Here is a 21504-nt window from a genome sequence, read left to right as displayed (position 1 = left end):
GCAACAGAGTCTGGTTTTTGAAAAAACACTGGTAACTCTACTGATTGGTTAAGGTGAAAAGGAGTAATCACTTTTGGCAGGAATTTAGGATTGGGTCTAAGAACCACTTTGTTAGGGTGTATCTGAAAGAATGGTTCTTCTATTGTGAATGCTTGTATTTCACTAACTCTTCTGAGAGAGGTGATGGCAACTAGGAAGGCTGTTTTCCATGTTAGGAATTGCAGTTCACACTTGTGTAAAGTCTCAAAAGGGGGACCCATTAGTCTTGTAAGGACCACGTTTAGGTTCCATACTGGTGCAGGTGGTAACCTAGGTGGGATTATTCGTTTTAATCCTTCCATAAATGCTTTTATTGCAGGTACTCTAAAGAGAAATAGATGCTGTCTATTTTGTAAATAGGCTGCAATTGCTGCTAGATGCAGTCATATGGAAGAATAAGCCAAGTTGGACCTTAAAAGGGGTAGAAGGTAGCAAATAATATTTTGGATGGAAACATCCAATGGACCAATGTGATTGTTGTTACAGTATATTGCAAATCTTTTCCACTTAGCAGAATAACATGCTCTAGTGGTGGGTCTTTTAGCTTCTTTAATTATATTCATACAGTCTAAGACCTCAGGAGCCAGATCGCCAAATTCAGTTGGTTTGGTTCTGGGTGCCTTATTTCTCCATGGTTCTGTGTTAACAGGGATGGCGTTAGCCGTAATTTCTGATGTGGAACCAGTGAGAGATCTAGTAGCGTGGTGAACCATGGCTGTCGTGCCCATGTGGGGGCCACTAGTATTAATTTGAGAGACTGTTGTCTGAGCTTGCGTGCTACTAGTGGAATGAGTGGGAGAGGCGGAAAAGCATACGCAAATCTGCCTGACCAGTTCATCCATATTGCATTCCCCTCCGACCGTGGGTGTGGAAACCTGGCGGCGAAGTTTGGGCATTTTGCGTTTTTTGTGGGTGGCAAACAGATCTATTTGTGGCTGCCCCCATCTTTGGAAAAATGGCTGGAGAACCTGTGGGTGCAACTCCCATTCGTGAATCTGTTGTGACTGACGACTCAACAGATCTGCTATCTGATTGTGAATTCCTGGAAGGTGTTCTACAGTCAGGTGTATGTTTTGAGGGATGGCCCATCTCCAAATGTTCTGTGCAAGCTGGGACAGTTGCAGAGAGTGCCCCCCCCTGTTTTTGTATATAATACATAGCTGTCATATTGTCCGTCCGGATTAGAACAGCTTTGTTTTGTACTTAAAAAGTTTTGAGTGCTAGGAAAATCGCTAGCAACTCTAAATGATTGATGTGGAACAGTTTTTGTTGGCTGTTCCATTGGCCTTGAGTGGTATAGTGCAGGAGATGGGCTCCCCATCCTGTGAGGGATGCATCTGTCGTGAGCACTATTTGTGGGATAGGGTCTAGGAACGGCCGTCCCTTTGTCAAGTTTTTGGTGTTTCACCATTGCAGAGAGCGATATGTACGGCTGTCCACCAACACCAGGTCTGTGAGCTGACCTTGAGCCTGATTCCACTGTTGTGCTAGACATTCTTGTAGTGGGCGCATTTGCAGTCTTGCGTGAGGAACAATGAAGATGCAAGACGCCATCATGCCTATTAGTTTCATGAACACGCTGGCTTGAAGAGAGTGCTGGCATTGAAAAAGAGAGACTGGGATACGCTAGAGCTGCCGATGTGTCTATGGTAGCTCCTAGATATTGGTGAACGTGCGAAGGGTCTAGGTGCGACTTGGTGTAGTTTATTGTAAACCCTAAGTCGTGTAATGTTTGTATTGTTTGTTTTGTGTGTTGTACACACTGGTTGAACAATCTTGCTTTTATGAGCCAGTCGTCGAGGTAAGAGAAGACATGTATTTGTTGTCTTCTGAGATGTGCTGCTACTACTGCTAAGCACTCTGTAAACACTTGTGGTGCTGTTGTGACCCCGAATGGAAGGACTTTGAACTGATAGTGTTGCCCTTGTATGACAAATCTTAGATACTTCCTGTGCGCAGGATGTATAGGAACATGAAAATAGGCGTCCTTTAGGTCTAGTGTTGTAAGAAAGTCTCCCTGTTCTAGTAATGGGAGTACTTGTGGTAAAGTGATCATATGAAAATGATCCGATTGTATGTAGTGGTTTAGGGGCCTGAGGTCGGGAATTGATCTTAATGTCCCATCCTTTTTGGGTATTAGGAAATACAGAGAGTAGACTCCTGTTCCTTATTCCTGTAAGAGGACCACTTGAATAGCATCTTTTTGTAGAAGTGCTAGAACTTCCTGTTGAAGCAGAGTTATGTGTTCTGTGGACATTGGACGCTGCCTGGGTGGTATGTTTGGGGGGGTTGCTGTGAGCTCTAGGCAGTAACCATGTTGGATAATTTGTCTTACCCACCTGTCTGTTGTGATGGAATTCCAGACAGGTAGGAACTGTGATAGTCGGCCCCCCACAGTAGTGGAATGCTGTAGGGGAGGCAGAGGGAAGTCACTGTTTGGGAGTGGAAGAGGAGCGGTTGTTGTTATTACCTCTACCTCTTCCCTTATTGTTGTTGCCTCTGTACCCTCCTCTAAAGTAGCCTTTATTAGAGGGGGTTTGTGTATGTGTTTTAAAAGATGATGTGTTATCTGCGCCGGTCTGCTTGGAGCCTCCTCTATAAGAGGAGCGACGAAAAGAACTTCTAGTCTGGGTGGATTGTAATGCACCCATAGACTTAGCAGTGTCTGTGTCCTTCATCTTCTCTAGTGTGTTATCTACTTCTGGCCCGAACAACTGGTTCTGATTGAAAGGCTGGTTCAGGATGGTAGTTTGTACCTCTGGTTTGAAACCTAAAATGCGTAACCATGCATGACCTCTGAGGATAACACTCTAGATCTAGTGCGCATTTAATAGAGGCATTAGATATTAATTTGCCTTCTTGCAAGAGCTCTGCTGCCTGATCTTTGTATTGATCTGGTAGGTGTTCCATTAATTTTTCTAGTTGGTCGTAGTGAGCCCTGTTGTAGCGTGAGAGTAAGGCCTGTGTGTTTGCTATGCGCCATATGGTTGTTGCTTGCGCAGCAATCCGTTTCCCTGATGCATCAATAATTTTTGATTCTTTGTCAGGCGGGGGTGTATTACCAGAAGTCTGGGAATTGGCTCTTTTACGTGCATTTGACACCACCAAAGAGTCTAATGGCAGATGTCCCTTAATGTAAACTGGATCAGCTGGTGCTGGTCTATACGTTTTCTCTATTCTGGGATTTAGTACCCTACACCTCACTGGATCTTTAAAAATCTCTGGAGCATGTTTAATGACTCCTTTGATCATAGGTACTATTTGAGTAGACCTTTGTGACTGCTCAAAAGTGTCTAATAAGAAATCCTCCTCAATGGCATCAGAGTGCATTGGAACTCCGTGGTAAAGTGCAGCTCTGTTTAATAGGTGATTGAAACCAATACTATCCTCTGGAGGGGAAGGTTTTGTTGGGTAGTACTGAGGATCAGGGATGTCTGGTGCATTGTTTGGTGGGAAATTATATGCATCATTCTCTTTGGGATATTCTGGGTTGACATCTTCATCCTCATCTAAAGGGTATGTATGTGGCTCTGGTACATCATCCCCCCCACCTAAGTCATACTCTTCGTCAGTGTGGTGTGATGATGCAGGAGATTGAGCAGGAGAAGTTATAGGCTCAATATAAGGAGTGATAGGAGAGGAAGAAGGTGAAGGAGAGGGAGGGTGCATTGGAGAAGTTGCACAATCCTTTTTGGCAGGAACCACAGTTGGAAGTGGTGTGTCTGCTGGTCTCTTTTTATGAGGAATTGCTTCCACATGTCCAGTTTTTAGATTAATATGGACTCTTTTCTGTTTTGGATCTGGTCTAAACAGCTGTTCCTCTTCTATAATCTTCTTCGGCGTCGATTTCTTCGGTGCCGATAGTGGTTGTTTAGTGTTTTTTGCCTTAGGAGGGGTGATTGAGTCCTGTGGCAATTTCTTCGGTGCCGAAGGTGTTTTAGGATTGTCTGTATCAGGCCTTGTAGTCTTTGGTACCGCTATTGAAGATTTTGGCCTGGAGACAGGTTTTGTTGGGCCTGCAGCGCCGGAATCTAGCTTCTCTTCTTTATTTTTGGAACCGGATGGTTTCGGAGTCGAAGCTTTCGGGTCCATTACGGTTCTTGGGTTCGGCACAGAAGCCTGTTTTGGTTTGGGTGCCGAAAAGTCTTTGGGCGCCGAAGGGCGTGTTAGCTTCGGTGCCGAAGAGTCCTTCGGTGTCGAAGGATGTTTCGGTGCCAATGGAGGAGGTGGAATTGGCACATGTTGGTTTTTCGGTGCAGAGGCACCCGAAGGCGTAGTCTTTTTCCTCGGAGCCGAGCCCGAAGGCGGGGCGTCGGAGGGTAAATTTCGGTCTCGACTGGGCCCCATGGGTGGAGTACTGACCGTTGCCTTTGGTTTGGGCAATGTCTGTTGTGCAGTGGCAGAGGTACTCACGGGTTGTCGAGATGGAATCGAATCGTCCGAGTCCTCTGCTCCCGATATGATCTGGAGATCAGGCGAGTCTTCCTCGGCGACGAGTGGAGCCTGGTCCTCGGAGATATCTTCGAGTGGGTTCTCGTCTCGGAGACGTCTTCTTTGACGATCTCCTCCTCAAAGATGGCCTCTGGTGCTGGCGCTGATCTCCTCATTTTGTGTCGACGGGCCCTCCGATTCCGAATGGTCTTCTTCGATCGGAAGGAGGCACAGGCTGTGCAGGTCGACTCGTCGTGTTCTGGCGAGAGACAGAGGTTGCAAACCTCGTGATGGTCGCTATGAGGGAATTTTGCTCGACATACCGGGCATCTCTTGAATGGAGTTCTGTCCATGAGGCGTAGGCCGTACGGCGCCGATAGGCCCAACGGCCCGCGTCGACGCACCGGGATGTAGCTGGTGATGTCGAAAAGTTTATTCTAAGTCGAAAGTTGTTTATCTAAAGTTTCACGCTTCGAAAATGCCGAAAAGAGTCTTTTCTAGCCGGAGCGGAAAACTTTCATCCGAACCCAGTGGCGGAAAAAAACAATCTGAGGATGGAGTCGATGACCATGCGCAGTATTGTCCAAGGGAGGAGTCACCTATCTTGTGACTACAAAGACTTCTTCCAAGAAGACAACAACCTGCAATCATCCGAGCCCAACACCAGGTGGCGATCTATTGCTAAGTGTACAATCTGCAGCTCATATGCCTCGAACATAGGGTTATCAGTTAAAAGGTAAGTATTTGGTTGTGGGAATTGGTATTCTGAGAGTAGACTCAGGGGTCCCCTAGGGTCAAGGATGCACTCTTGTTGTACCCTCAGCGGCACTAGGGCGGCCGGGTATAGAGTGCTGAGGCCCAATGAAATCCAATAGGGAATAGGGGGCCTCCGGATAGGGTTTGCTTACGAGCAGGCCACAAGGTTGTGGGAGCAAAGCTCCTGGACTTAAGCTCGGGGCAAATGGAGGAGTCTAAGCCAGCACAAAAGGTGCATCCTCAGCGGCACTGGGGCGGCCGGGTGCAGAGTGAGGTGTTTGGCGTCTGGCACCCTGTAGCTTTTAATGGGGTTTCTCTGGTTTGCAAACACACTGCAGGCTCGGGACGAAGGTGTTCTGGGAGCAACCACCATGTGGAAAGGTAAGTTGGGATGATGAGGGTTGGTTACCTGGGCCACCAAGGCTGTGGGGCGTCGGGTGCAGGGGTGTGTTTTAGGGTCGGATCTTCTTACTAGCTCTGGGTCGCGGTTAGGGGGACCTTCTGGATTACAGCTGCAGGTGTCGGCTGGAGGCAGGTCAGGGATCTCTGGATCTCGGGTCAGGATTGCCGGGGTAGACCTCCTCGGGTGTTGGGCCACTCGAACTCGGGTCGGGGGCGTCAGGGGCTGAGTGGTGCAGACTCACGGATTTTGCTGCAGCTCTAGTCTTTTGGATGAACCCATCCGGTGTTCACAGGAGACAAAGTATTTTCTTGGAAGGCAGGCCGGTCCTTGGGGTTCTTGAGGTCGTTGGCTGCAGGACACACCAGAGTTTTGCTTCTGCACGTTCGAGGTGGAGACGGGCCGGTAGGACTGGGTTCAAGACAGTGGGTGTTATCCTCTTCTTAGCTTGGGCACAGCAGTTCAGTCCTTCTTTGCTCATAGTTGGTTCTTGTCTGAGGAGACAAGGTTCGGGGTGCTCCCTAAATACTAGATTTAGGGGCATTTTAGGTAGGTAAAGATTTGGATCAGAGAGTGCCAACATGTTTTTGTTTTCAATGCAGTTTTAGGGAAAGAACATAGGCCCTGGGTACCTGATTAGCAGGAGCCCAGGGCACACTCAGTCACAGTACATTAGCAGTTCAGCAATATGTGAGGGCAACCATGCAGACAGAGGGCACTTTCTCACTAACAGAAAACAAAATCCAACCCCCACACTGCTCTGTCATACCAGGCTCCCGGACACTGTTGGACTGCCCTATACGCCAGTCTGCCCTAATTGTAACACAGTACCCGTCTACAAGCAGTGGCTAGTTTGTGGATGATGCAGATGTCCGAATTACTGTCCAGAGGACGGCTTGGCCAACCACTGCCTATTGTCGGCTAAAATATAGCCATAAAAACAATATTTAATATAGGTGTGTAGGGTTGACCCAGAAGCAGCTTTACATTTGACAGCTAATGGAATATTGCCCTGCCTTTTTTCATGTAGTGTGTGCACTGGGGCGAACATTGAGAGATCTTTTCGCTTTATCATGGCAAATTTGGATGCAATTCACAATCCATCTGATGATGTCAGCTTTTGAGATGGCTGAGAAATGTAGGGTTTAGCAAAGGCTATGAACAGCTTGTCAGCTTTGTGAAAGGGCTTTGTTCTGTCAGTGTAATACATGACATCCTGTTTAACATCTAGGGTGTGTGCTACTGAGTCTGACTGAGAGAAAAAGATCAGGAGCTCTATGGTTTGATTGAGGTGAAAAGGTGTAACTACTCTGGGAAGGATTTTTGGGCTAGTCCTGAGCACCACCCTGGCTTTACAAACATGAATGAAGAGTTCTTGTAGTGTGAGGGCTTGCAGGTCACTAATGCCCCTAAGATATGTTATGCCCACCACCTGTCTGGTTGGTCCTCCGCCTTGGGCCTCTGTGACGTCTGGAGGGTGTGGAACCCTTGGAAAAAACGATACACCCACACTTCGGCGGCCCATCACACCCATTCCCATATAGACCTGCTCCTGATGCCCGCGATGGATTGTCAATTGATGTCAGTGGCTGCTATATTGCCCAGAGGGATCACGGATCACCCCCCCGTCTCCCTTCGTATCGGGACCTCCCCTGTTGGCCCACGTGCGGTTTGGCGGTTGAAGGCCTTGTTCCTGCAGGACTCCGCGCTTGTGGAATCACTCGGGCAGGAGCTGCGGCACTATTTCTCGACCAATACGGGATCGGTTCCCTCACCGGGGACGTTGTGGGAGGCCCGCAAGACCGTGGTTCGGGGTGTGGCCAGAGGCCTGGTCCACGCAAAACGTGTGGAGCAGTCAGCCCAGTTCCTGCAATTGGAGGCCCGGGCAGCTCAGTTGGAGGGAGCCTAATTGTCCGATGACAACGTTGACACCTCACGGCAGCTTACACTGGTTCGCGAAGAGATTCGTCGGATCTCACTGGAGTCCGCTAAAATGCTTTGGCGCTCTTCAGTGGCCCGTATCTATGGCTGGGGCGATAAAAATGGCAAGTTACTGCACAACCTAGTGTCCTATCCCAAAGTCAAAAGCATTATTCCAGAGATTCGGACGGAAAGTGGGATCCACCATGTGACGTCCACTGCCATTGCGCAGACTTTCGCTGGCTACTATGCAACCCTCTATGCCAGTGGTTCCCAAACCTTTGACTACTGAGGACCCCCATTGAGTCACCACTGGAAGCCAGGGACCCCTAAGCAATTTGTATGATTTAAATTTAATTAGAACAGTAATTTGAAAAAAATAAACACACATGTGCACACTAAACAAATACTCGAATTACTGAGGATTTTAGTATTTTATATTGAAAGAATTGCAAAAATCGAAGATTGGTGCTGCATCTCCCTGACTGACTTTTAAATGGTTGGTTTTATTTTGCAGTAGGAGGCTCCTGCTTCTGCCAGGGGCGGACTGGAAACCCAAAGCAGCCCTGGCAGATGTTTTCTGACCAGTACCCATAGGGTGCACAGCAAGTGCAGTGAGTGAGCCTGACCACTATAAAGGGGATCTCTCCCCCCAAGAAAATTTAGGGAACAAGGGTGCATTCTATAACACGTTTATCATTATATATTGAATTGGGATGTATGACGTTACAACGCATGCTGTTACAACGCAAGTATTACAACGCAAACCTTTACAACGCATAGCGCTTTGGGGTGCTGGATAGTGAATGGTTTAATTTACTATTCCAACTCCAGTCCCCGTGGACACTAGGGAAGGTGTTGGATAGTAAATTAAATCTATTCCCTATCCTAGAGCGCCCCCCAGCGCAATGCGTTGTAATGGTTTTCGTTGTAAAACCTGCGTTGTTAAAGCACTGCGTTGTAAAAGTTTCGTTGTAAAGGATGTTTCCCATTGAATTGTATTAGCTTGTAAAGAATAGTAAATGATGACCTTACTATGCACCAGGATACGACAATCTTTATTGGGGTTCTTCAATGATTCCTGGAGAAGTGTGGCTCAGGGGTTAGAGGCGGCAGACCCGGAAGTTGAGATCGGTCCTGGACCAGGGTTCAATTCCCCGCCTCGGCGGGTCTTGGGCTCAAAAATTCCACGGACTCGATAATTCTCGTTCCGGTGCCTACTCGACTCACGGGTTCACACTCTGCGACTCTGGGCAATAGCTTGCTTAATCTCCACTACGGCCCCTCGCGGCGGGATGCCTGGCTTTCACCTTGTGGGGCTTTCACAGGGGAATACCAGGACGGGTTCCCAAGGCCAGCGCCTTGATGCCTTCGGGTGATACGTGCGCTATATAAATCGCAATACATTTACATTTACATTCTTTCACTATCACTCTCCTAGAGTGCCTCTCATCTCTCAAGAGCCCCTCTGTCACATGTATTTTATTTGTTTTATAGCACCTCTCATACCAGTGTAGGATGTCAGAGCACTTTACATCACACACATATAGAGACAATGAATCATATGTGTAAATCAGTGTATATAAAATGTTACATAAGGCAAAGGAGGCTACAGGGTGTAGGATTCACATATACATACTGGTAGGCGTTTTTAAAGTGTGCTTGTTCTGGAGAACCACAAACCCAGGATTCAGAACAAAAAGTGGTTAGCATTGACTTTAATAATAAAAATGTATTTCTACTCAAATAAACCTTTTTAGCAGCATCAGGATAATGAAAGAGTGGGAAAAAACATAAGTTACTAACTTGTACCATGCAGTTTGCAAGCAGCTCTTTGATTACAGTTTATAGGTCACGGTGCTAGATTCCGATTGTAACATATGAACTGCGCAGATACAAAAGAATCTGGGTGAGAAAAGCAGTAAGCTACGCACATAAAATACTGTTTTTTGAGCTGCATTGTACACGTTTTTTGCAGTAGGCATATTAACCCTCTGGGCTACTTTAGATAACTCAAAGCTGCCACTGGACAAAACTCTAATCTCTCTCCAGCAGGTTCATTAATCACTGGTGTTATCCTGACACTTTTTTTGTTGCCTGGAAAACTGCTAATTATACAAGGAACTTTGCAGAGCAGTTACAACTGCTGTCTGCGGACCCCCTGGGAATGTGTCACGGACCCCTGGGGGTCCGCGGACCACAGTTTGGGAAACACTGCTCTATGCTGCCCCCCCCCTCCTTGTACTTCCCTGGCAGACTTGTTGGCCGAGACCGGTACCCGGCTGCCCTGCCTTCCCCAAACGGTCTCCGAGACTCTGGACCACCCCTTTACCCTGGAGGAGATACAAGGGGCAATTTCACTGTTGCATTCTGGCAAAACGCACGGGCCTGATGGCTACCCACAGGAGTATTACGCGACCTACCATGACTAATTGGTTCCCCGTTTCACGGAGCTGTTTAAATACGTAGTGAAAGAAGGGTCATTCCCACCCAAAACTGATGTGGCCACTATTGTGGTCCTCCCAAAGACGCAGCCGCCCTCCCTTGATTGCGCGGACTACCGCTCGATCTCTCCGATTAATACAGAGGTAAAGATTTTTGCCACTGCGATAGCCCAACGGCTCCGTCCATTCCAGCAGGACTTGGTCCATCCCAACCAGTGCGGGTTCATGCCCGCCAGGGGTACCCGGCATTGTATACACCGTCTTCACCTGCCTCTGGCCCACCGTCATCACTTGACCCCATACCTGGTGCTGCTTTTCATTGATTTTGAAAAAGCATTAGATACGGTGGACTGTACCTACCTCGAGGATGTGCTGGAGAGAATGGGTTTTGGCCCTCCTTTCCGACGCCTTATCAGGGTCCTTTACTGTAACCCTAGAGCTCATGTCCTCATTAACGTTGAGCTATCTGAGCTGTTCCCCATCCGGAGGGGCACCCGCCGGGGCTGCCCCCTCTCACCGTTTCTATTCGCGTTGGCGATGGAACCTCTGGCGGCGCTCATCCGCCAAGACCCCTTCATCCGTGGATGGACCTGGGATTGGAATCACATTGACAAGATAGCCTTATATGCGGACAACGTCCTGCTTTTTCTGGCAGACCCAGAAAGCTCCGGTCCCAGATGCCTGGAGGCCCTTTCCGCCTTTGAACAGGTCTCTGGCCTTCGACTCAACCCGGCAAAATCCACCCTAGTTCCTTTGCATTCCTCCCAGGCGTACTTTGATTGGCAAACGAATATTCCCCTCCGCAGACAATCCTAGGTGTATGGGTCACCCTCTTACCGGAGCTTGAATGGGCCCTGAATGTTGCCCCCTTGGTCACTAGAGTGAAGGGAGACCTCAAGAAATGGCAAACCCTCAACCTCAACCCCCTGGGCTGGAGTGCTCTCTTTAAAATGATGATCCGCCCCCGATTCCTATACATCCTACAAAATATCACCATTCACCTCCCGGGTAGCTGGTTCCGGGAATTAGATGGCATTTTCACCCGGTTTTTATGGGGAGGAGGGAGGCCGCAAATGTCCCTTGCACACTGTTGCATTCCCCCCTTTGACGGGGGCATGGGGGTGACTAATCTCCAGCTCTATCATCTGGACACAAGGCTCATTGTGATCCACGACTGGTTCGCGAGCGGCTAGTCCGACCCGGCATTTGGTAGGCAACACCAGCCCTATCCAGCTTTCTTCTTTCTTACAACTGAGTCTAGGATTTTTTTAGACCCAAATAAAGTTCCCTAACTTCCCTTGAATCTTATCTAAACCAGACTGAAGTGGAATGTTCTCAAACAGATAGAATAATTTAGGGAGGATTGCATTCTTAACTAAGTTTGCGCTGCAGTAAAGGGTCAAAGGGAGGTGGGATCAACTAGGTATTAATGCCTCGATTTCCTTTCTCAGCCTCCTAAGGTTATAAGCCGGAACATCTTCTAACTTGTACAAGACTGTGATGCCCAGATACCCGATTCTTTTTTCATAGCGCCCCCCTGTGCTTGCTAGATTCTACACCATCACCTTGGTCTTCTCCTTATTTACAGAATACCAAGAAAAGAGACTAAGTGCTTCAGTTCTAATCTCCATGAGTCTCACTGTTCTCCATGGGTCCCTTATATACAAAATAATATAATCTGCATAAAGACCCAACTTAAGCATGGGGCTCTGAGATGCAAACGGCACCATCTCCATGTCCGCCCTAAAGGCCTGTGCCAAATGCTCTATGTATAGATCGAAAAGTAACAGGGATAGCGGGCAACACTGACGTGCCCCCCTCGAGATGTTAACTTTACTTGTCAAGCTCCCATTAACCAGAATCAGAGCTAGCAGTGCCATGTAAAGAGCCTTGACTACAGCTATACACCCTGAGGGGATCCAAAGATCTCTAGAACCTTCCACAAGTATGCACAGCACACCCTATCGAATTCCTTGACTGCGTCTATAGTACCAATAGCCAATGGGCCTGAATTTGCCATTGCCAAATCAATTGTTGATATCATTTGATGTGTCAAATCATGCAGCTGCCCACCTGGCACAAAATCCCTCTGGTCTGGATGTACTACATTACCAGTGATCGAAGAGAGTCTCCTAACCAAGCTACCAGCAAAAACTTTCTTGGGGGTTTGGTTTCAAAAGTAAAGCTATCAAAGCATCATTCCAGGATGGAGGAATTTCTGAGCCACACACTAATAGAGCATTAAATAGATCCCTCCATATCGGGACTACTATTTTTTCATGACTTAAAATTCACTCAGAACAGCATCCGGGACTGCAGATTTCCCATTCAGTAATCTATCAATTTGAGATAAATTCCTCCTTCGTGTTCTCTTCCAAAATGTCTTGTTGTTCAACACTAGACAAGTCTGCAAGTTGCATCTCCGCTAACCACTTCCTTACTTCTGATACCCTGAAAGTGCCCATCTCGAAGTACCACTTTTTTTTACACAACATTGAATATATCGGACTTTAAAGAAACATGCAAAATTTGCTGAAGGCACTGCCCCATGCTGCAACTGGCGTGGAGTGGAAAAGATTGATGATATCCATACGGTTGTGTCTTGTCCCAGGCTGTGCATCTTTTGGGATGGCGTGTGCATAGTGATCTTTGGGGTTCTACTGGATCTTGCTGGCAAGGTGGGAGATCTGTGGTAATTGATTGAGGCCCCCCTGCCTGCTTTTAGCAGCTGGGATAAAGTGGTGGATAGAGTTTGTAAATTGGAGCTGTATTGTCAGAGAAGCGGGAAAATGGACGGGCTTGAGACAGCTTAAACTATATGGAGAGAGTACAATTCCGATTTACACTGGTCCTGTGATTAAGCATAATTAGCGGACATGAGGTGGTGTTTGGGCGTTTTCTCCCCCATTCTTACTCCTTTAAATTTGGCAGCGATTATGGCAGACCGGAATTGGACACCTATTGCTGCTGCTCATTGTGTCTGATGGCAAATGAGAACAAAAATAAATACATACATATTAATAATGTAATCGTTTTTGTCACTCCCTGAGAATGGGCATTTTGCAATGTAACGTACCACTACATTAATTGCATTCATTTTAGCAAATAAATATACAGTATCGATTTTAGGTAGTCTACAGAAAAATAAATTAATAGGATCAATGATGTCGGACTCAGTCATATAAATGCACATTTACATATATATGTTGTGATAAAAATCACAAACCTGTTCCAAGCGCAGGAAAGGCCACAGAAGTCAGTTGCCGCTGCTCGCACTCCTGGAGTACATTATTCACTATTGTTTTGATCTGTTGTAGGTCAGTCTGTCCAACGACATGAACTATATTTTTGCACGCCAGGCTTCCATTCGTAGTAGTTATATACCCATTGTTTGGGAGAGCAGCTGGTGGAAAGGAGTATAAAGGTATATAAATAACTAACAAAAGTAGATAAATGCATGTAGATTCAAAAGGTAATAACTGAATACGTCTTAACTATCTGAGAAACAACCAAATTTAGTACACTTTGAACATTCTTGAAGGCATCTGAAAAAAAGATGCACAGCGTTACCTGTCAAAAGGCTAGCCACTAAGTAAACCTCCTTTCCATTAAAAAGAAGCCAAAGCAAAGCACAAATGGAGAAAACAAATGTGAAACACTACCACCGCCCAACACCCTGACCAAATGGAGACTTATGGAGAATCTTAAACAATGTTAAGGGGTAAACATTTCTATTTAAAAAATTGTCCTGGGAGAAAAATATCAGAAAATGAAGATAAAGATGAATAACACTGTGTAGAGTGAAAAACATTCTGTGAAAAAAAGCGTGAGCCACGTTACAAAGAGAGTTAAGAGAGTTAAAATGAAGCTAAAGATCAGGTGCCTGCATGCAAAATTCTGTGACAGCAGAGTCTTTTAGTGCCTTAGGTCAACAGTACAGTCATAGACCCCATTGAGCCACCCCTTTCCCCCCACCAACTCCTCCGCACCAAAGGACCCTTCTCTACAACTTCCTCTGAAATGGATTAAGTGAGAACCATGGTCTGGTCTCCTTCTCAAGCGTCCGTCAGTGTGCTCCCCTTGTTGTCTTGTAATATTTGCAGGTCACTTCCCGAAACTCTGCTGACATTATCCTAATGAACAGAGACCAAAGTTCTGGGTATGTGGCCGCCCTGTTCGCCATCAGTGGCATACGCTCCATTGCCAGCGAAACTCAGTCTCTGAAGCCATGATACATACTCTGGTATCTCCTCTGTGCCCCAACGCGAGATGAGTACTTACCGGGCAGCATTCAGTGCTAGCGCCATTTGTCTGCCTCTAATCGACCGCAGACTAAAGGTCAAGGGATTGGATAGCCCTAAAATTGTGTGTGCAGAGAAGCAGGGTATAATTGTGTTGAATGCTAAGTCGATGTCAGTCAGGACCTGATCCCAATATCTGGCAAGCTTGGGGCAGTGCCACAGGAGGTGAATGAGGGAGCCCATTTGCCTAGAGCACAGCCCACATTTTTCAGTGCGCACCTTAGTCCAGCTGTGAATGCGTGTGGGTGTTAAGTACCAGTAGAAGGCAAATTTATAAGCTGCTTCAGTGCCAGACATATCATGCGTTGTGTGATATATCCTATAGTAAATGTCCTGCCATTCCCTGGTGAAGAGAGGTCACCCCAGTTCAGCTTCCCAGCGTAGTTGGCCCTTGGTTTTGGGAGCAGAACCCCGTCAGAGAGGAGAGCATAGAGTTCGGAAATAAGACGTTTGCCTCCATCTTTACATACCAGCCATTTTTCAAAACAGGTGAGTGGATGAGAGGACCAAGGCTCATAGCCTGGAGAAGTCACCCAGTGCCTCAACTGCGTGTAGTGGAACAAGTCTGTCACCTGTAATGAGTAATCCTGTTGCAGCCCGTCAAACGTAATAACCCACCCTTGGGTCGAATAGCGAGCCCACGTGCTTGCAGCCTTGCTCATGCCAGTGGGGGAAGACCTCAGAATTCATCCCCGGGGGGAAGTCAGGGTTGCCAATGATCGGCGAACATTAGCGAGGGGAACCTTGTGAGACCATGTTTGAGAGCAACTGCGCCCATATTTTCATGGTCATGGCCGTCACCAGAAAGGTATATAACTCCAAGCTCTATGTTTGCGAGTAAACCACGTCCCTCTCCAAATGTTACATATAACAGAAATCCAACTGACAACAATCATGAAGGTGCAAGACACCCAAATTTGAAAAATCCCCAAACAAAATTACTCTAAAAGACCAGGTTGAACTTGATTATCGATGCAAGGTTTATATGAACATGTATCATTCAGACTTTTTTCATATACACAACATTGCAGAGGTTGCTCCATGGTGATAAGGTGACAAAGGGCTCAAGGATGTGCTCGTGAAGGAGTAGTTAAAAAATGAACATAGGGTATATACAGGCTATACAATATTTACAATGTTATAAAGACGTGACCTGTCTAACAAATTACATGAAACTTGATAATGAGGCCAACACAGTGTGGAATCATGATTCAGTGACCAGATTATCCATAACTGGGCTCAGATTCAGATAGTACAGTTCGCATAAGCAAGAAAAAGTCGAAGTTTCCACCCCTTATAGACAAGGTTGTTCAGCCCTTTCTGCTGGGTCTTTCTCAGGACCAAAGAAGGGGCTACCTATAAGGGGTTTAGTCACTCAGCGAGAATGCCTGCAGAGAGTTTGGCATCAGTATTGAACAGGGAAATGGGCTGTAGGAGTCAGTCAGGGAGCTGGATTTAAAGAAGGGTTAAATAGCCGAGTCAGTAAGGGAGCAAGCTCTTGACAGAAGGGGATATAGCCATCTGGCCCTGGTGCCTTGGAGGGTTTGAGGCAAGCAATAACTGAGACTACCTCCTCTACCCGAATTGCGGATCTAGTTGAGACGTGAGGTCTGGTGGGATACATGCCAAGGGGACCTCCTGAAGATAGGTGTTGATGTCCCCACCCAGGCCATCCAGACCGGCGTATACGACCCTATAGAAGTCCTTAAAAGCTTCAGCTATTTCAGGATATGTGTGGACCTCCTCCCCATTAAGGGTGCAGACGACACAGAGCTGGAGCTGGAGTGAGCTTTGCAACGCAGTCTGTGTGTCAGCATGTAGCCACATCAATCAACAATTTGAATTTGAGGTTGAGGTGCAAAACGGCATACTCTGCCCAGTCAAGTTCGGGACATTTTCGCAGAAGTCTCTGCTTCTCAAGTTCCCGCCATAACTTTGGGGCGCTTGTGAATCGACTCAAATTCAGAGTTTGCCTGTTCAAGCTGTTGGTGCTCTTCCCGATGCAGCTGATTCTCAGCTGCTGTGATAGCGATCAGTTCACCTCGAAGGACGAGTTTGAGCGCTTACCATACTGATGGGATGTGAGCCCCTTTAAGTTCGTTATTGCGGAGGAATAGAAGTGCGTAACGCCACCACCATAGGTGTAGACTGATGCCTAGCTTACCAGAGTGGCCATTGGAAGCGACAGACTGAGCCGTGTTCAGACTTAGTATTAATGCAATAGGGGCATGATCCGATAGAGATCGTGGTTCTATGGTCGCATCTCTGACACAGGCTACGAGGGCCGGGAACATGAGAAAGTGGTCAATACAAGCGTATGATTTGTGGGCTGCGTAGTGAAAGCTGTAATCTCTTGAGGTAGGGTGGAGATGTCTTCAAATGTCACAGGGCACGCCGCCTGCCAGCCACCGAAGGCCGGCAGCTGAAAAAGCCCCAGTTTGAGAGGAGCAGTGGCTAGAGCGGTCCAGTTTGGGGTCCATCAGTAGGGTTAGGTTTCTTCCTATCAAAATGGCCAAGTCAGGGGAAGGAAGGACCGCACAAGCGCATTCAGGATAAAGGGTTACTGTCTGTTGTTGAGTGCCTATATGTTAGCCAGGGTGAAAGTGACAGTGCTCCATTGTAGTCTAATCCCTAGTGCCCTCCCTTTTACTCCCATGATCGTGGATATTAGCTTACCATGGAATTTCTGAGCGAGGAGAAGAGCTACCCCGTTCTTCTTAAGAGGGCCAGTAGGGGGAACCTGCGCAATTGCCTACGGGGAGTATCCGTGGCAAGTAAGTTTGTCTCCTGTAGAAGGCATATCATCTCCGGACTGCTCCAGGAGGAACAGCACAGCAGTGCAATTTACTGGGCTATTTAGGCCCGAACATTAAGACAAACAATGCACAGTTCCTGGGTCATGACATAGGGGCCTGTGCAGTGCTATCAAGTCCTCCCCATAGGGGTCCCCACCGACAGGTCGGCAGGCACATAACAAGGGGGTTCTATTAGGACGTAGTTACAAAGGCCTAGGTAATCGTGGCGGTGTCAAGGAGTGGGAAGAAAAGAAGACAGAAAAGACCCCAAGAAAAATCAAAATGGTAACGATGTGTAGAACATGAGTTGACAGGAGTTCGTCAATGAAGTATAAGTAAGGTGGAGTCTTCCAGTCACAGTATCCATTAACACCAGGGAGTATCCCTGAAGAAGAGTAGTCGCAGATGGAGTAGGGCATCAGGGAAGGCAGTCCTGCAGTGTCTTGGCCTCTCCGATGCCGCCGCTTTGTCCTCTAACAACCCTTCTGACTGAAAGCAGTTCCAGGTGATCCTCATTCTCTTAAAGTCACTTCCGAGAAGGTGGATTCTCCTGAGAGGGCCAGGAGTACTGATTGCCACTCTTTGCTCATGGTGTCTAGATTCAGCTTTGTTCTGATGAGGGCTCCCTTGACCAGTCTCCAACCTGACCTCTTCTGTCGTCTGCGATCAGGGGAAAGGGTCTGCCGCTTCAGCTCATTGTGATCTTCGATATGAAGCAAGGCGCAGGCTTCTCGGAGGGATCTCAATTAATGCAGCGTTCCTTTGCGGCGAAAGATGATCTGGAAGGGGTGCCCTCACAAATATGTTATGCCTGCTTTTCTCAAATGTTCAGTGACCGGGCAAAATTCTCTACGCTTTTGCAGGGTGATACGGGAGAGGTCCTGGTAAAGAACTGGGGGGAGGTCCTGGAACTGGAGTGGGTGCGGTTCTCGGGCTTTCTCTAGAATGTCCTATTTTATTTAAAAGTCATGTACACATACCGAGATGTCAGCAGGCGGGCTCTTTTCTGGCCTGGGGGGTAGCACCCTGTGGACGCTGTCAAACTGTGGTTTCGTCTCTCCTGGGCTACCTAAGATGTGTTGGAAGAGGTCCACAACGTACTTTAGGAGGATCGTTCCCTCCGCATGCATCGCCACTCCCCAAATGCGTATGTTATTTCTATAGGAACTGTTTTTCAAGCCCTCATTGTGTGCTGGCAGGTCCACATGATTTTCCTTGAGCCGCAGGACCTCTTGCTTCAACCACTCTATCTCCTCCTCTCTGTTCGTTTCATGGTCCTCCATAGTCGCCACTCTGTCTCCCACCTCCTCCAGGTCATGGCGAACCTCACGAAGATGCACTGCAAGCTCGAACGTCATGGTTTGAAGGTCTCCTAAGGGATGCAAAGAGTGGTTCCAAGAAGGACTTGTTAATTTGGCCTTCACCATCGTCGAGGTCCGCCCTACTCCCCCTACTTCACAAACATGTCCTTAAGTGAGCGGACCTTTATAGCCCGGTTCACAGAGATGGCGGGGCCTGCCAAAGCGCACAGTCCAGAGGGCTTGTTTAGCAGATGGTGCAGGGCTACTCGTCCCAATGATCCAGCTGGAGACGCCTGCTACACAGGAGCTGAGAAATGGGCTATATCAGTGCCCTATTGTTGGAAATGGGATCCCTGGCTGGCCAGGGCTTTCGCCAAAGTCAGTCAGAGACCACCACTCCCAAGTCAGGGCAAGGGAGTTACACGCCAAGATAACCCCTGCTCACCCTCTAGGTAACGTGGCGCGAGCAGCAAGGCTAAACTTGGAGGCGATGTAAGTTAAGTATTTGCGCACGCACCCCAGCAACAACACCCAAAGGCCCACCACAAAGGAAACTCCACACAAGGTTATATAAAAATAGCCTTTGTATTACACCAAAACACATTAGATAAAACACACACTTTACAATGTGCCAGAGGCACGGGCAGAATTTACAGGGGGGTATTTACAAGACAGGGCCACCTGGACCACTGTCAGGAATCAGCACTTTCAGAAATAATACTTTTGCATGTAAAATCACTGTAGCACACAATAAAACACAACCAGTAATCACTGGTAACCAGGACCTCACTAGCACCACCTGTACTAGGGAGAAAACAACCACCTATGTATTACAATACCTGTAGGGGTGTAAGCACATAACACATGATGCAATGCATAACATTCATTCAGAGGTGTAAGGGGGAAAACACATGATGCATCACAATACATTCAGAGGTGTAAAAGGCACATGACGCATAAACAATACATTCAGAGGTGCATAGAAAGGACAATTGCGCCAAACTCACGTAAGTCACCACCTGTGACTGTCCCTAGGCCCTCTGGCCTTGTTGGGGCTAGGACGCCCTGTGTCCAAAGTCAGGGTCCTAAACGTAGCAGTTGCCCACAAAGTGCTGGGCAACTGGTGCAACAATGTTTGAGCCTGCCAGGGCTCAAAAACAACAGTGGGGGCTCAAGAGCCTCTCTGGGCCCTTCACAACCACTTTGGCGCCTGGAGCCTCTCTCCGGGCCCTAAGAAATAAATGTGGCCCCCCTAGAGCCTCTCTAGGCTCTTAACTTGCATGGGCCAGGGTGGGGCCTCTCTGGGCTCCTTCTTCCATTCTGCCCCCGAGCCTCTCAGGGCTCATGACCAAAGAAATGCCCCTGAGCCTCGCAGGCTCCAACCAACAAATGCCGCCTTTTCGAGCCTCTCTGGGCTCTGGGACACTGGGGGCGCTGTAAGCGGGAGTCCCCCTCCCGGGGACTCCCAAGGCAATGGTGCGCCCTGAGCCTCTCGGGGCTCAAGACACAAAGCGCGAGGTCGCGCTACCGAGGGGCGGGGGGGGGCGGACACCGACAGTGTGTCCCGGCGCCCCTCCCGTGCCTGGCGCACTCACCGGCTTCCGGTGCAGGTCCGGGGCTCCTCTCCAGCTCGGGGAGCCTCGGGCGGCCCCCGCAGGCAGCGCCTTCTTCTGGACGGCCAATGAGAACACAGGTCACCCGGCGAGCCTCCCGCAGCCACAGCCAATGGCAGCGCGGCTCCCGGGTGACGTCAGCAGCTGCTCCGTGGCTTCTCCTCGGCTCGGGGAAAGGCGGGGCTGCTTCCTCCGGGCTGCGGCGGTGCTTTTCACCCGGGGTAAAGGCGGTGTGGGCAGCCGCTCGAATGTTCCAAACCAGCGAGGTGGGCACTCGCTCTACAAGGTCGATAAGGCGCTCCCAAGCGCCAGGGGGCAATCACAGCGCTCCCAAGCGCTACAAATCAAAATAAAGCGCTCTCAGCGCTGGGGTGAAGGCACAGCGCTCCCAAGCGCTACAAGCCAAATAAAGCGCTCTTAAGCGCTAGGGGAGAAATGAAGCGCTCCCAAGCGCTAGCACAAAGTCCAGCAAAAGGTCCTCAGGGCAGGCAGGGGCAAGGCTGGGCCCAGAGCCAGCACACTGGGTCTCCAGGCAGGGAGACACCCCAAGTGGCGGTCCTCTGGCCCAGCAGCAGCAGCAACAGCCCCCTCAGGATCCTGGAAGAGAACAACTTCAGTGGGGACACAGCCCCATTTTTATACAGTGCATTCCTTTGTCTGAGGGTGCAGAGTGGGGGCGGAACCAGTCGCAGCTGGTTCTTGAGTACTCTGTTTACCTCAACCACCCTCTCTATTCACTGGCAGGGCTTGGGTCATTAGACACACCACAGGGGGGCGGAGCCAGCATTGTGTGGGGAAAACCCAGCCCATCCAGGACACAGGTACACTCCTCCCACACATCACTCATGCTAATCTCCCACTCACCACCGGGCAGACCCATCCAGACTTCCTGGAGCCTGGCATGCCAGCCAGCTCCAGCCAATCACACGCCAGCACCCTCACAGCACACGTACAGCCATGTCTAGAAATGGCGCTTCGCTACTAGACACATACATGCTGCATACACCGTTGCGCAGCATTCACTCTCACGAGTTCACACATACCAGACTCAAGCCTGTACACCCCACGCATCAGGAACTACCAGGGACACATACATTCCCCATGCATTCCTATGGGCGGGCAGGCCTAGCTCAGCACATGCACTCAGAGTGCGCACGCACTTTCCCCTGGGACACAGTGAAAGTGCGCAGAATCCCAAAATCACCATCTCCAGGTCACCCTTTTCCAGCAAAAAGTCTAGGGGTGAACCTGCCCTAAGGGCCAAAGTCCAACATAACCCCCTTCCAGCCAAAACGCAGGGGAGACCAATCACCACCGTGATGGACTTCCCTGCTTGGGGCGATAGAACACGGACGCAGGCCCGCAACTGCAGGGACACCCTCCTGTTCTACGCCACGGTGAACCCATGGGATTCCTTCTAAACACACTGTCTGGGCCAACTGGGCTACCCCACTGGTACTCCCAAGTTGTCCGCGGCCAGGACCAGGCCCTGGGCCACCCAGGT

At 48.7% G+C, this 21504-nt stretch overlaps 1 protein-coding gene across 1 annotated transcript in view; it reads right to left on the bottom strand.

Annotated features, from left to right (window-relative positions):
* Positions 1-21504, bottom strand: part of LOC144823688 (protein mono-ADP-ribosyltransferase PARP14-like) — a 924605-nt gene that overhangs the window by 334113 nt on the left and 568988 nt on the right. The window contains exon 13 of the mRNA XM_078682423.1: positions 13217-13393. Coding sequence (XP_078538549.1) covers positions 13217-13393 — 177 coding nt within the window. The remainder of the gene's footprint in view (positions 1-13216; positions 13394-21504) is intronic.

The sequence above is a fragment of the Lissotriton helveticus genome, chromosome 3_1 (genome assembly GCF_964261635.1).
Source record: "Lissotriton helveticus chromosome 3_1, aLisHel1.1, whole genome shotgun sequence".
Lineage (NCBI taxonomy): Eukaryota > Metazoa > Chordata > Amphibia > Caudata > Salamandridae > Lissotriton > Lissotriton helveticus.
The sequence above is the reverse complement of the archived record's forward strand: the minus strand, read 5'-3'. Positions and strand labels throughout refer to the sequence as shown.